This window comes from Aethalodelphis obliquidens, unplaced genomic scaffold (assembly GCF_003676395.1).
Source record: "Aethalodelphis obliquidens isolate GAN/ISIS:26980383/991018 unplaced genomic scaffold, ASM367639v1 scaffold1, whole genome shotgun sequence".
Lineage (NCBI taxonomy): Eukaryota > Metazoa > Chordata > Mammalia > Artiodactyla > Delphinidae > Aethalodelphis > Aethalodelphis obliquidens.
The window spans coordinates 45,348,427-45,362,878 of NW_020837945.1; the positions used below are offsets into that span (position 1 = coordinate 45,348,427).

General features: G+C 35.9%; 1 protein-coding gene across 1 annotated transcript in view; it reads left to right on the forward strand.

Moving 5' to 3' along the window:
* EPHA6 (EPH receptor A6) overlaps positions 1 to 14,452 on the forward strand; it is an 861,061-nt gene that overhangs the window by 685,664 nt on the left and 160,945 nt on the right. Inside the window, exon 12 of the mRNA XM_027102862.1 lies at positions 12,189 to 12,314. Coding sequence (XP_026958663.1) covers positions 12,189 to 12,314 — 126 coding nt within the window. The remainder of the gene's footprint in view (positions 1 to 12,188; positions 12,315 to 14,452) is intronic.

Here is a 14,452-nt window from a genome sequence, read left to right on the forward strand (position 1 = left end):
GGGGTATTGTTACAGAGTCAAGATTATTCTCAAGTTTTTTCATAAGATACATATTTTAAATCAAAGAAAAAGTATCTCAGGAAAATAAAATTTGTTTCATTGAAGACTGAATGTTTGAAAAAGTTTTATACATTTGTTGATTGTGTGAGATTGTGCTAAAAATTTGGTGAATCAATACTTTATAAACAGAGACACATAAACATAAAACTTCATCTTTATGCAACTGTTTTTCTTTGATCTATATATGTCATTTACCCCAAAACCTATCTCCTCTTCATTGTTTATTTCATCGCAAGCCTATTCCACTATTCAGTATTTATCTTTGCCAGCACATCTTTTCTACAATTTGCTAGATTACTGTTAAATATATACTTAAATACAAACTTTCTGGGACTCACTCCAAACTCAGAGGTTGTGATTACAGTTAAGAAATGATATTGTCACTTGCTTTTCCCTTCCCTGAAAATACTTTATCTCCTTGGGTCACTGCCATTCAGTGCTGTGAAAATGTAATTTGAAAAGCAAGTTTAAATGGGGCTTTCTAATTAAGCTGCATTCATTTTTACTTTCCCAGCCCTGTACCCACGTTACCCTGGAGTTAACATTCAATGTGAGATCTATATGCCTTTCAGTATGAATGGGTAACTCTCAATGATTGAGTTTGAGCCAACTGCTCATTCAGCTGAAGTGAATTAAGGCTTCTAGGGCACCAGGGTACCATTTAGCAAATTACCTCATCCAGCACACTAAATTTGCCTCACATGGGTGAACAGCTTTCTTCCAGGGAGCAGTTTCATCACCCCAGTTCTCCACTGGCCCAACTTTATTGGTGCTAAAGGGTGATTCACGTGACACAACATTTACCCACAGCCTCAGACAATAAGACTTTATAATGATGTTCTCCATTTAAGAGCACAGGTGCCAGTATTTAAAGGGTAAATGAGAGAGCTGTTTTCTTTGGATTTTTTTATAAATCAAATGTAAACGAAAGTGCATCATTATTCTCTAAACTCTGAAACTGTAAAATTTGGTGATAAATTCACCACTGTATAATAAAATGACTTGGCCCCTTAAAAGTATCAATAAACAAGCATCGTTTTCTTTTAGTACTAAGGCAACAACATGTACACAAAATGCACCTATTTAAATAGCAATAAAATTGAATGTAATACTTTGAAAGCAGGAAGTTTTTCTCATTTGCCAATAAAAACGTTCTCTTAATTTTAACTCAGTCCTGTTCTTCTCTTAGGTATTAACTTCAGACACTTATTCGTTCCTTTCTGGAAAACTAACATCAAGAGCATAAAATATATTTTGTGGTACCATAATTTGTTAAATGATGCTTTGATAGTGGCTGGGTGCCCAAAGAGCCCATGCAGAAATAAAATGCACTCAAACTGCTTCCAAATGTTTTCCTGTCCACATATATCATGTCAGAAGCTGCAGTTTCTCTCACACTGTCACTGTATCCAAGAAGCTATAGTCATTCAGCACCACTAGCAGAACATTTTCACAAACTACCCAAATTTACATCCAAGCCAATATTTAGAAGGTAATGAAAAGCATGTATGTTAAGTGAACCAGTAATCTATGATACAAGAGTCTGAAATTGTCTTGGAACTAGCTCTGAAGAACAAATGAATGGGAGCGTTTTCAACAGTGAACAACGCCTGCCAGCCTTCTTTCTCTCACTTTTTCTCTGTACGAAATCCCTGAATCTCCTTCAGTAGTTCTCACAGAACAAGATGTACTTGGATCCTCATTTTGAATTCAGTCTAATGGCCCGCCAAGGATAACCTAATGGTAAACAGTTGTGAAAGTGGTAGCACAGTGAGAGGCTGGAATATTGTCAGTGGAGACTTTATTTCAGGCAGTCTCAACATGCCCAGTTCATGTGGCTTAAGAGTAATAAAATCAGGCTTCTTTAAGTCTGTTTCCATGTTCTCCCTTTTTATCAGGAATGAGTGTTATCTCAGATTGGACCTGAAAGTTAAATTAATATAGGCCTCAAAGGCATCAAGCTTAAAGAAAGGAATAGCCTCAATAAAAATTAAAAGATACATTAAACTGGATAATGCCTGACTCTTTTCAAGCTCATTTCACATTTAGGTTCTCCTTTGAAAACAGAGCCCAACACAGGTATTAGTTTGCTTCAGGCCGTAGTTGAAGTTGCTGGCTGGTTTCTAAGAGAGTCAGGCCCCCAGAGAACGTCATCTCTAGCACTGTGCCTCACCTTTCTCTTGGGCTTAAACAGTTCAGATTGCTCTCCCCTCAAAAGCTTCTCTCCTTGCCCCTTCAATCATAAATGAGAGGGCACATAGGCAAGACTGAAAGAAATGAATGAGAGGATATGTGTGGAGACCCCCATATCTGGCTGTTAGTGTCATTCACTGTCCGTCTGTCTGTCTGTTAATAAAGAATATAGGAGCTAGTGAGAGTGGCTTTACATGTCACAACATTTTTTTTTTTTTTTTTTTTTTGCCGTACTCGGGCCTCTCACTGCTGTGGCCTCTCCTGTTGCGGAGCACAGGCTCCGGACGCGCAGGCTCAGCGGCCATGGCTCACGGGCCCAGCCGCTCAGCGGCATGTGGGATCTTCCCGGACCGGGGCATGAACCCATGTCCCCTGCAACGGCAGGCGGACTCTCAACCACTGCGCCACCAGGGGAGCCCCACAACATTTTTATGACTCTAATGATATTTTGACTCACCTGCTAAACCCGTTGCAACTTAGAAGTTGTTATCAAAGCCAACAATAACATTGTCATGAATAAGGAAGAAGAAGATATGCTTTGTAGTTGCTGTTTTTAAAAGTTATCGTCACAAGTGACCCCTAAATGCAAATAGCATGCCAAGTTCTGTTGGAAATATAAAAATGAGAAGCTCTTCATGGAATTTATTATAAGATATGTCATCAACAGGAAGAATTATACTGCAAGGAAAAAAACGTGATAGTGTTATATGTGAGAGAAGGAAAATAGCCAAGAAAGGTGGGTAGGGAGGTCCTCCTTGACTGTCTGTTTTGTGCTAGGCATTTTATAAGCACTCCCTTGTACAACCGTCTTCATAACTGACTATTTCCACATGTTACCTAAATGGGAACTTAGCCTCAGGAAGTAGAAGTGACTTCATGGTCATCCAGCCAGCTACAGCACATAAGGTTTGACCTTGGATTCCTCTGACTCCAGCACTTGTGCCCTGTGGTTGACAATGATTCCTGCAGTGACAAAATGAAAAGTCTCTTAAAAGAGGTGGCACTTAGGCAGGGCATTTAGAATGGATCAGACCACGAGGCAGCATTCTCACTTTGTGCTGGGAGTAAGCAACACATTAAAGGAACAATGAATATTCTAGTGTGTTTGAACTAAGAAGTAAAGATATTGAAGCCACTCTTATGTATTGGGTTTGTGCTCAGCAGTAAGGAGATTTTGAGATTTTGAAGCTGAAAAGTGACATGATCTGAACTGGAACTACTCGGGGAGGCTTCGTCCTAAGTGTTTCCACCATGCATGGTCGCAGGGAATGACGTGGAGAGAAATCCCACATGCTTACCTCAAGCAAAAAGTAGCTTCCTGGAAAAGTGGATGTGTCTTTGCCACCACCATTGCCATTATGGTGCCACCCCAGGCATACATTTACGGTATCAGAATTGATGTAAAATCATTAGGGACTTGATTAGTTTTGTTCTCTGTTGGCTGCTCTCAATTATTTTCAAGACCAATCGCGTTCCCTGATTATTTCAAGACCAATCCAATTTTCAAAATGGTAATTAGTAAACCAAATTATCCTGCCATCTACTCCACACCATATAGATACCAAATGAGTATGATTCTGACCTGAAAAAGCCAACAAAACTTTGAAAGGAATTTAAATATCTTAACCTTAATTGAGAAGTGCCTGGTAGGTACTAACACATTTTTTGTAGATAACACTGCCAAGGGTGTTATCATCAATATCTGGCAGGGAAACTAAATTCATATTTTGTACAGAATAGAGCAACAATGTGATGTACCTGACAGCAGGGTACATGCTAGCAACGAGTGGCCAGTCTGGTCTGTAGGCAGCCTTGGAAAATTACAAAAAGGCAAATGCAGCCTGCCTCATGACCTCTTTATCAGGTGTGCTAAAGGTGCAACCCTCCCTTTAGTAATGTGACAGATATACCCATAGTTCATAAATATTAAATCATAGCACACGTTAGCTGTGAGCTAAATAGATCTAGCTTTCATACAAAGGCTTCTTAGCAGCTCCTTAGCTGACTCCTTGGCACCTGAAGTGTAAAAGCATTTTTAAAGAACAGATAGTTTAAAAGTCTGACCCAAGAAAGAAAAGCCTGGGTCAGCATCTGCCAACCAAGGCCCTCAGTCAGGAGGACACACTTTTCAATTTCAGTTCACTGCATCACCACTTCTTAGGAAAAAGAATTCTAGAATTTTAATCTGTCCCTGGTTCCTAAACATTGGCTCTGCGTAAGCATTTAAAGTAGAAGGTTATAAATGTCGTTGAGCTTGAATAATTATATACAGCTTTGATGATATTTATATTATTAGAGTATACATGGTTTTAAAAGCTCTGACATCAAGAAAATTCAGTCTATTATTTATCCAGATAAAGTCAAGCTTTGAACTCTTCATCTAAGATGGTTTTAATTCAACTCAATAACCATTACATTGAGCTCCTACCATGCACAAGTTCTGGGATTGGTTATACAGGAGAGAATAAGATGTGCATGACTCATCCCTGTTCTGAAGGAATCACAACCTGGTGGGGAAGACAAACATGTCAGCCAGAAGTCACCAGCTGGCAGCCCACAGGCTGAAGTCAGCTAAGAGGTGTGTTTTATTTGATATCTACAAGGTTCTTTAAAACATTTGAATTCATTGTCCTTAGCCAGAACTTTTACCCTTCAGCTGGACTCAGTGCCTTTGTCACCAACCTGATATATATTGTACTTGACAGGTCCCAAAAGGCATTGGAGTTTGGTATCATAAAATTGTAAACAAATAAATACTGTCCTTATGATAGCATTTTACCTCTATTATAGTACCAACGTTAACAGGGGCACCGCAGGAGGAGTAGCAAGTTCTCACCAGGTTCAGTAGGCATGTTTTCACAGAAGCCAGAGGGCCTTCCAGGAGGAAGAAATATCATGGAGGCCTGGAGACATGAAATCATAGGTCAAGTTTAGGGAATTAAAGAGAAGAAATATTTGTCCCTCATTTATTAAACACTGTCAGCCATTAATAGGCACTTCCTAGATGATCCACAATAAATCAATGTAAGCGTTTATTATTAGCTCCATTTTTCAAATGAACAAACTAAGTATCAGAGAAGGTAAATAACTTAACCAAGATTAATCATATGGTGAATGATTGAGTCAGAGTTCTGCTTGCCCTCAAGCCTAGGCATTTTCACTAGTAAACCTGATGGATGTACTGGCAGATTGCAAATTTAGTCAGGATACTTTTTTGATAATTAAAATTCCAGGTGCTACTGAACATAAACATAGGTAAGACTGCTGGACAGAACCCATATTTGGGGAAAATATAGGCTTCATTTAATGTAGCAGTAGAATAAAAATTAAGTAAACAGACTTTTAAGCTTAAAGGACATTTAGGGAAGTTCTACTCCAAGTTAATTTTACAGGTTAGGAAACTAGGTATTTTTTAAATATTTTTTTTAAAGTTAAAGAACTTCTGTATTAAATATTAATTAAAATATATTTTTCAATAAGTGTTCTTAATCAGCTTCAAAATATTTTAATTCTCCTTGTTAATGCTATAGTTTTAAAAATAATTTACAATAACTGTTTTATCACACATATCTTACAAGTTTAAAAATAACTCAGGAAAATCTGAAAATTTCTTTTTAAAAGCACTGAAGATGAACTCATAAAAATCTAGCCATGAAACTGCCCTTTTTGCTTCAATAATTTTATTATGACCTATTGAACAACAGGATGAAAAATCTATAAAATTCATATCGCAGTGACCTGAAGGATTAAAAAAGAAGCCAAAACAAAGCAGTAATGATTGCATGATCTTTTAATTGTATTTGGTGCCGAAGAATCTACATGGAGATTAGCTGTGCTAAAAGGAAAATACTAATTTCATTGTAGGCATATTTCCATTTATAAGAATTTAGGAAATGGGCAAAATTTTGTAATTGCATCTTTGGCTTAGCTTAGTTAGAATCATTTCCTGAAAATAATAGTGTCATATCAAAAAATATTTTATTTCCACTTTTTGTACTAGAAATGTGTCATAGTGCCAGGTAAAAAAAAGGTGCTTCAATACATATTTACTGGATAAATGAATAAGTCCATAAATGGATAAAAGGATAAATGAATGAGTCATTCATAAACAGAGTGATTCTCTCTCACATTCTAAGCCTAATTAAAAATTAGCTCTTGGCTAGTCATTAGAAAGTTGCCACTGGCCTGAGAAGCAAGTAAGCAAGCAGAGTATTTCCTTAGATCCTAGCAAGATATTTGCCTAAGGAGCAATTTGTCACTTTTCATTCATCATTGAAGTATCCACTTATTCAGCTTGTGCTCTGTGCATCTTCTGATCTACTTAGAAGAGACCAAGTTGGGTTCCCAGCTGGCCCATCTCAAGCTTTACAATAAAGCAGGAATCTTTTCTGTACCAAATTAGGCAGAGCAGCTTACTTTTTTGTAGACTGCATGCTTACATAAAGAGACCAAAAACAAAGTTCTCAGTGGAGTGAAAGAGTCATTCTTCCAATGCCTTACATGAAAATAGCTCTTCTTACGGTTGCTGGTCCTCTTCACTGGTGATGTAACTGTTAGAGTCTGAGTCTTCATCCACCATCACAGAAAATTAGGAAGCATGTGTTCAAACAAAACTAATGAGCTTATGGTTTTCTTTTACTTCTCTCAGAGAAAGAAAGAATGTGTAATGCTATAAATTATTGTAACAGAAGAAGAAAGAGGCACATACATGAGATACACAAGGAGTGGAGGGAAACACAAACAATCTGACAAAGAAGGGACAGCTGAAATTAGACAGATGATAGATAGATAGATAGATAGATAGATAGATAGATGGATAGACAGGCAGGAAGGCAGACAGACAGACAGATAGGGAAAGAGGTAGAGAATCTCTGAAGGTTCAGAAGTGAGCATTTCTCAGGAAACACAGCCCTTCAACATAGCATTTGGTTTAACAGACTATGTTACCACTGAACTTTGAAATTATTCATACTGTAGCTCAGAGATACCATCGTTAACCAAAACCACACAGTTATGAAGAGGCTGCTGTGTGTCAGTTACAGAACTCTATACTGGATACTCACGGGTGAAGAAAGGATCTCTACTCTGAATGTATACATACTCAATTCTTAGCTCTCCAAATTTTTGGTCTTGTCCCTAACAATAAACATTTTTGAGCCCAAAATCTCTACTATATGAATACTAATTTATGTCATATATATCTACTATTTTACTGTATTTATTGTAGTTTTATATTTATTATAAACCACTCACAAAATATATTTAAAGGAATGAAATTAAAATATTTTGAGATAATATTCATTTATATATTAATAACACAGACTTTATCAATTTAGGTCTGATTGTAAGTTCAGTTTATTTCAATACTTGCTTTCAAATAATAATCACACCACACATAGGCACAATATACATAAAATGCTACATATTAGGGCCAGGTTTGTTATGTTATGTGTAAATCCCTATTTTAGTATTGTTCCCAGTGACTATTTGTGATCTACTGTTTTTAGATCAGATTAAATCATCCTTGCATTTCATATTGTGCTTGAAAAAGAACTCATTTTAGGAGTTGAAGACAGAGTTTCCATACTCTATATTTATTTAATATACTCACATATGTGTACATGTTTTTTTGTTTATGCGGTACACGGGCCTCTCACTGTTGTGGCCTCTCCCATTAAGGAGCACAGGCTCCGGACGCGCAGGCTCAGCTGCCATGGCTCACGGGCCCGGCCGCTCTGCGGCATGTGGGATCTTCCCGGACCGGGGCACGAACCCATGTCCCCTGCATCGGCAGGCGGACTCTCAACCACTGCGCCACCAGGGAAGCCCTGCGTACATGTATTTTAAGTTTCCAATTCTAAATTGTTTGTCTGTCTTGAATTAAGACTATGCATTCTTTGTCTATACGTAGATCAAATGGTTATCTGCAAAAATACAGCCTAATGGAAACAATTTAAAGGAGTCAAATCTCAAAAGTTCATGTTATAGGGATACTGCCCTTATTAAACTTTTCGGCATCAAAATTAAATTATTGATATGTAATCTTCGAAAAAAGGATTTGTTCTTTTGGGGATATGTGTATGTATGTGGGGGAGGGGTAGTTCTTCATTAGAAAATTTAATTAATCTTTATTTCTGTTTCCCATCTAAAGAGGTTTCTTTTTTAAAAACATTAGGGCTAATAGTATTGTCTTATATTTATGATAATTTACTCACATTTAAACCTCACAAACAGCCCCGTTATGTAGGGTCAGTTATTTTCATTTCACAGAGGAGAAAGCTGAGGCACAAAGAGTTTAAGGTCATAGTTTGTTATCTTTTACACAAATTCTTAATGATATCTAATTTCTAATATAAAGTTATTTCAGAGAAATTGCTGCAATATCAAATGAAAAATGGGATTGTTTTTCATTGAGTTTGTACTAAATATATTTTATTATAATTCTTTGAAAACTGCTAACTCTACAGGCAAGATCATTCTCAGATGATCTGAGTGATCAGTCCTCCATTAACTAATGTCAGAATACAGGCTACACCAACTTCTTCACACTGTTTCTTTACCTCATTATATGACCTATTCATTAGCAACCATTTTTTTAGGATTCTTTATTCTCGGACAGTGTTTTTCAGTGGGTGCTACCAGCATTTTGAGAGAGAATTCCCATTTGTGCAGGCAGGATACCACTTACTGCAATGCCTTCAGCATGCATCCTGACCCCCACTGGTGTTTACCAGTGATGTCTTCCCACAGTCATAATGTGCAAGGCTCCCTAAATGCATTGAGAACCACTGAGTTAATGAAAGACATAAATCACCAACCCCTGCAGCCAGTGACTTATGTTAATCTTACCTTATATCAGTAGTTAATAGTGTCTTTTATCCATCTGATATCCATAAGTGTTTGAAATTATATTAGAGTAGGGTTACCAGGTTTAGCAAGTAAAAATACAGAACACCTAGTGATCTGGTAACTCTATATTACAGACAGTATAATGCTAATGTCACATGTTGGTCTCTCTTTAACCCGCAACTCAAGATCACTAACAAATTGGAAACTCAAGAATTTGAGATTTAGAAAAGCATGTATGAAGTGACACATTTTACATTTCAAACTTGTAATGGCTAGAGGAATACTCTCATCACATAAAAATCTAATTTGTATTAACAAATACTTAGGCTATTGAAAGTAACTAAAATCAAAATACTCGTGGAAATTTATATTTCTCCTGGTATAGATAGTAGACGTTGTTTATTATTAAGCTACAATGTAATTGATTAATAAATTCCACCATTACTTAAAAAAAATCCAGTCAGATGGGGTCAGCAACTTAAGAAATAGAGCAAATCAGACTAAAATTATTTCATATCAAATTCCAAAAGGTTTATGAACTTAATTTCTTGCAAATTAAGAGATAAGGGAATTATAACAAAGAATAACTTCAGTTTTGCTGATTGAACTGTGAAAATGTAGAGCTGTAGTGTTTCCTGCAATCTCTATCGACATGGCTGACCTTAAGAAGAAAACTGTTAAGGCGTTATTATCACACAATGTGATACCTCAATGGAATATATATTCATGCACACCACCTTTTCTCTTTGTTTCAGATATAAAAAATGACAGTTACTTAAGGAAGAGATGCCACAATAAATGAAAGACCTTTTAACCCACAGTAAGGAAACATAACAAAGCCATTATGAATGATGCAGCAAGTTTAGGAAAATGAAAGCTGCTATTAAAGATGACAGGCCGTCACAACAACAAAAGTAGTAATCAGTGTAATTGTAGCAATAAAATAATATTTGTATTTAGTTTCTTTCAAGGAGTTAAAATAATGGACATCTTTTCTAAGTTAACAGTTTGGAATAATGTTGGCAAAAATAGCAAAAACTCAGATAAAAAGCTCTAAATGTGAAGCAGATGAACATTATCCAGAGTCACTGTTCTACATGCTTTTGTTTTCCTTCAGATTTCCTTTAAGATAATTACATTTATGTCTCTTTTACTTTCCTCTTCATGACGATGATATTCTTTTTCTTTATGATCTAGTGTTCTTGAACCAGGCTTCTGATTACTTGACTTCAATAAATCCACAGCTAAAATTGGGTCATTTTTGTTTTTCACAGCATGTAATAAAATCTGAATTTCTTGTAATTATTTTCCCTGTTGTAAAATCCCCATTTCTTTTGTAACTTTAAATAAGAATGCTTTATAAATATATAATTATCTCCACGTGGTATTCAGTGAAGCTCCTTACATTAATGAGTGTTTTCGCAGATGATGATGAAACATTGCAGTGCGGGAAATGCCTTGCGTGGGCAACACCGCACACAGGCTTATGTTAACTTTATGCTCGGTGATAAATATCCCAAATAGTAACAAAAGAGTAATTAATTTCACTGTTCATGGAAAGTTACCTCAGAGCACTTTCTGGCTTACATTTGGCATTTTTGCCACACCTCTGAATGTTTAAGGGACTCCAGCTCTGCTGGGCCATTTTACTAAAGCCCCGTAAAATACACAACAAAACCAGTTTATGCACAGTATAAGACACTCTTTCTATGCTTTCTTTAATCCAGTGCACAATAGATAGGCCTCACCCATGAAAACATTCATTGTAACTTTGCTCTTTCATAAAAACATCTCTAAAGATCTAATAAATGCTGCTTTTTCTTTAGCAACAACTTTCTCCATAGAAGCAAGATATAGACAGTATGGTATACCACATCCCTTTAGTCCTGGTCAAAGTTCAAAGACAAATCAAATCTTAACTTATTTTAGGTGCAAAATTTGTGTCAAAGAACAGAGCAAAGTCTTTTCAAAAATACAGGACTTGCTAAATTTGAACTGGGTCTCTACATATGAAAACTGCTGTGCCTGATGGGGGTTTCAGAGGTCTCGAATGAGACGCATTTCTTACAACTATCAGTGTAACTTGCTTTGAGGGTATTACTGTGATTTAAACTCAGATATACTATATCAATTACCAGTGCTGCCCATGCACTAATATTGCATGTATATTACATTTTCTTCTGAATGATTTTAGTAGCTTTCAGGTCACTGAGACACCGAAATGTAATGCCGCTATTCCAAAGTGCTAAGTTTCTAACTCGTATTCAGGGGATCTCAATCTCCCATATAGGAAATGACTCATTTATTTTTAATCTATAGTGGAAAGACTTTGTACTGGGAGTCCACCAGCCATGTGATATCACTTCCCCGACTCAGTTTGCTGGTCTCAAAAAAACCAGATTTTTTTGACTGGATGATCTCTAAAGTCCTTTTCAGCTCTGATATTCTTTTATTCTGTGATTCATTATATTATTTTATGGATAAGCATCCAAGTAGTTTACTTTTTTTTTTTTTGCTTCTCTCTCAATAGCCTTCTTAAAAATGAAAAAGCACGTGGTTCTACCTTTGCAAACTCTCATGTCTTGTCCCTAATAGAAAAGTGAAGCAAATTAAGAAATGTGTATGTTGTTTTTCTTACCACTATTTCAAAAACGTGTAATTACTGTGTGGCATAGAAGCTTTCCTCATTTTAAGCTCTCTTACTGATACACCTAAAGTAAATCACTGCTTCTTCTAGTGCAGTACAAATCCCAGATCCTATCGTGGCTATTTTCTGGGTATCTTTAGCTCATGTAGAGATGAATTCTGTATATATTCTGTCAAATGTAGATTTAGAAATTTCATCTTAGCATTCTGATGCTTCTAAACCCTCTTTAATTGTAACTAGTTAAGAGTAACTTTCTTTTCAAAAAACTAGGTTTATTTCTTAAATTTGTGAATAAAAATGCATTCCATTCCTTTTAATTTCATAGCTTCCTCGTAAGGTTTGATTTCTTTGTTGATTATAGGTTTGTTCCAATTAAATGATCAACAACTTTTCCACAAAGAATACTTTTTGATTAATGTCAATTTTTATCTCTTAAAAGGATCCTTCCCGGCCATTGGGGTGGAAACGTTTTGCCCCAGCTTCCTGAGGGCAGGGTTTTTAAATAGCCTCCAGGCCCCGCATCCAGTGCCAGGGAGAGGATCCTTGCCCCCCAGGATTCCTGCTGGTAGGTATTTCAGGTGAATTTTTCTGCCACCATATACAGCAGTAGGACTGTGCTTGCAATTGACAGAACAATACAGAAATAAATATTTCTAAAATATATTGTTGAACAGAAATGCAAGTGACTTTTTAAAATGCAGGAACCACATTTGTGATACCTAATGCTCTGAAAATAATATAAAGGAAGTAGAAGAAGGATCTGTAAACTGAGTACCCAATCAGCATAGTGCTGCCTCTTCTAGGAAAGTTTTGTCATAAATAAAAACTAGAGACCAGGTCCCAAATTTGTAACTCAAGAATAAAACAGGGATGAATTTAAGCCACTTTACCACTTGGAACTGGCTAGAAAAAAGAATTTAAAACTGAGTGTTATTAACTGAAAAAGTAATTTTATATCTGAGTAAGTTTACAGAGATTTAAAGTTCCATTTCACTAAAGAAAAATTATTTGAAAAAAGGCCAGAAAGTAGCAAATTTGGAAGAAATTTTTGAGAAAGAAAATTAACATGCAGTTTTCCCTAAAAATATCAATCTGACCAAAGCCATATTTTATCAATGAGGAAAAACACAATAAAGGATATTGAGCATTTTAAAATGAAATTGCAAAGTTTAGTAAATCACTTTGTATATTATTCTTGGTATGATTATAATCATAAATTATTTTACTCTTGTCATTTTGTAAATATCCAGCTGTCTTCCTCCCTGGTACCTGAGGCATGCAAATCCAGTTTATATTTTATATGTGTTTAGCAAGATGGAATTAGGATATTGATTCTTGGAGTTTTGATCATAATTCTTGTGTTTCTTATCACAGTTAAATACTTATGCTACAAATTGTGGTAATGACACCAATATTTTCAGGAGGGCTGGCCCAGACAGCAGAATAATGGAAACATTTGAAAAACTAAGGAATACAATGGAAACAAAATCCCATCATGCACATTTCTTGTTTTTCTTAGAAAAATTATGCCATCAAAGCCTAAAATTATTACACTGACATTTTTTCTTTTGCCTTTCAGTTACCCTTGCTTACTTAGTTATAACATACAAAAAGTAACAACCATAAATATGCTTTAGCGTCATTTGGTTTTATCGTTGGATAATTACTAAAGTGGTTGCAGACTTTGTAGCCAGCAATGCCACTGATAAGTAGGAACCAAAATTATATGAAAGAAAAACTAGCAATTTTAATTCTAATGAGTGTTATGCCACCTTTTTTCTCCCTAGGAGAAAAAAAATGGTATCAGTTGCACACGAATTTTATTGTTGGTGGTAGTAGTGATGGTCGTGTTGCAAAAAAATGGAAATAAAAATCTATATAAACTGAGCTCTCAGAGTTAACTGCAAATATAAAAATATAGCATTCATGTCTATTAATATTTCAGTGACTGGAATTGAAGAGATGAACAGACGATTTGTAGTTTAATGACAAATCTTGGTAGATTTAGGTATATTTGGCAGAAATGACATTACAAATCAGTAGTGACTTGAATTATTCAACATCACTGGTAAAAATGACAGCCCTTGTCATTTAGCCACTGAGCCTGATAGAAGTAAGATGGTGTTTCTATAACACAGACACAAAACAACTTTCCCGAGAGGGATCTAAAAGAACATCTAGCGCCCTCTTCTTCTAGGCTTTAAGCCAGATTTGCCTCCAACCTTCATGGGAAAGAAAACCCAGTTCAGTTTCCATGACTTAAATACAAATCAGGTGTAAAGCAATTGCTTCATAAAAAATGTATAGATCTAAACTTGTTCCCTCAAACTGAAATTAACTCAACTCACTTTTTCTGACTTATATCACTTTGATAAGTGATCCCTGTACACTTTCTCTGGTACTTTTCAGTAATCACTGCTATGATTTCTAAGGTGATTTTTATCCTCTTCCATTCAACTATAGCTTATTTCCCAAGAATTCTCTTTATATTTTGTATGAAGAGGAATGAAGCAATGATATGAGAAGTTTTTATTATTTCATATTAAAAAAAAAAGAACCCTAAAGTATTTCTTTGCCACCTAATAGCTGAGTGACTCTTCAGGTTTAGGACATCAATTTGAGAGCAGAAAGCACTTCCTTCCTTGACCTGTATCATGGTACCTTAAAAAGCTGGCCAAAGGTTGATGCCTACTGGGCAGAAAT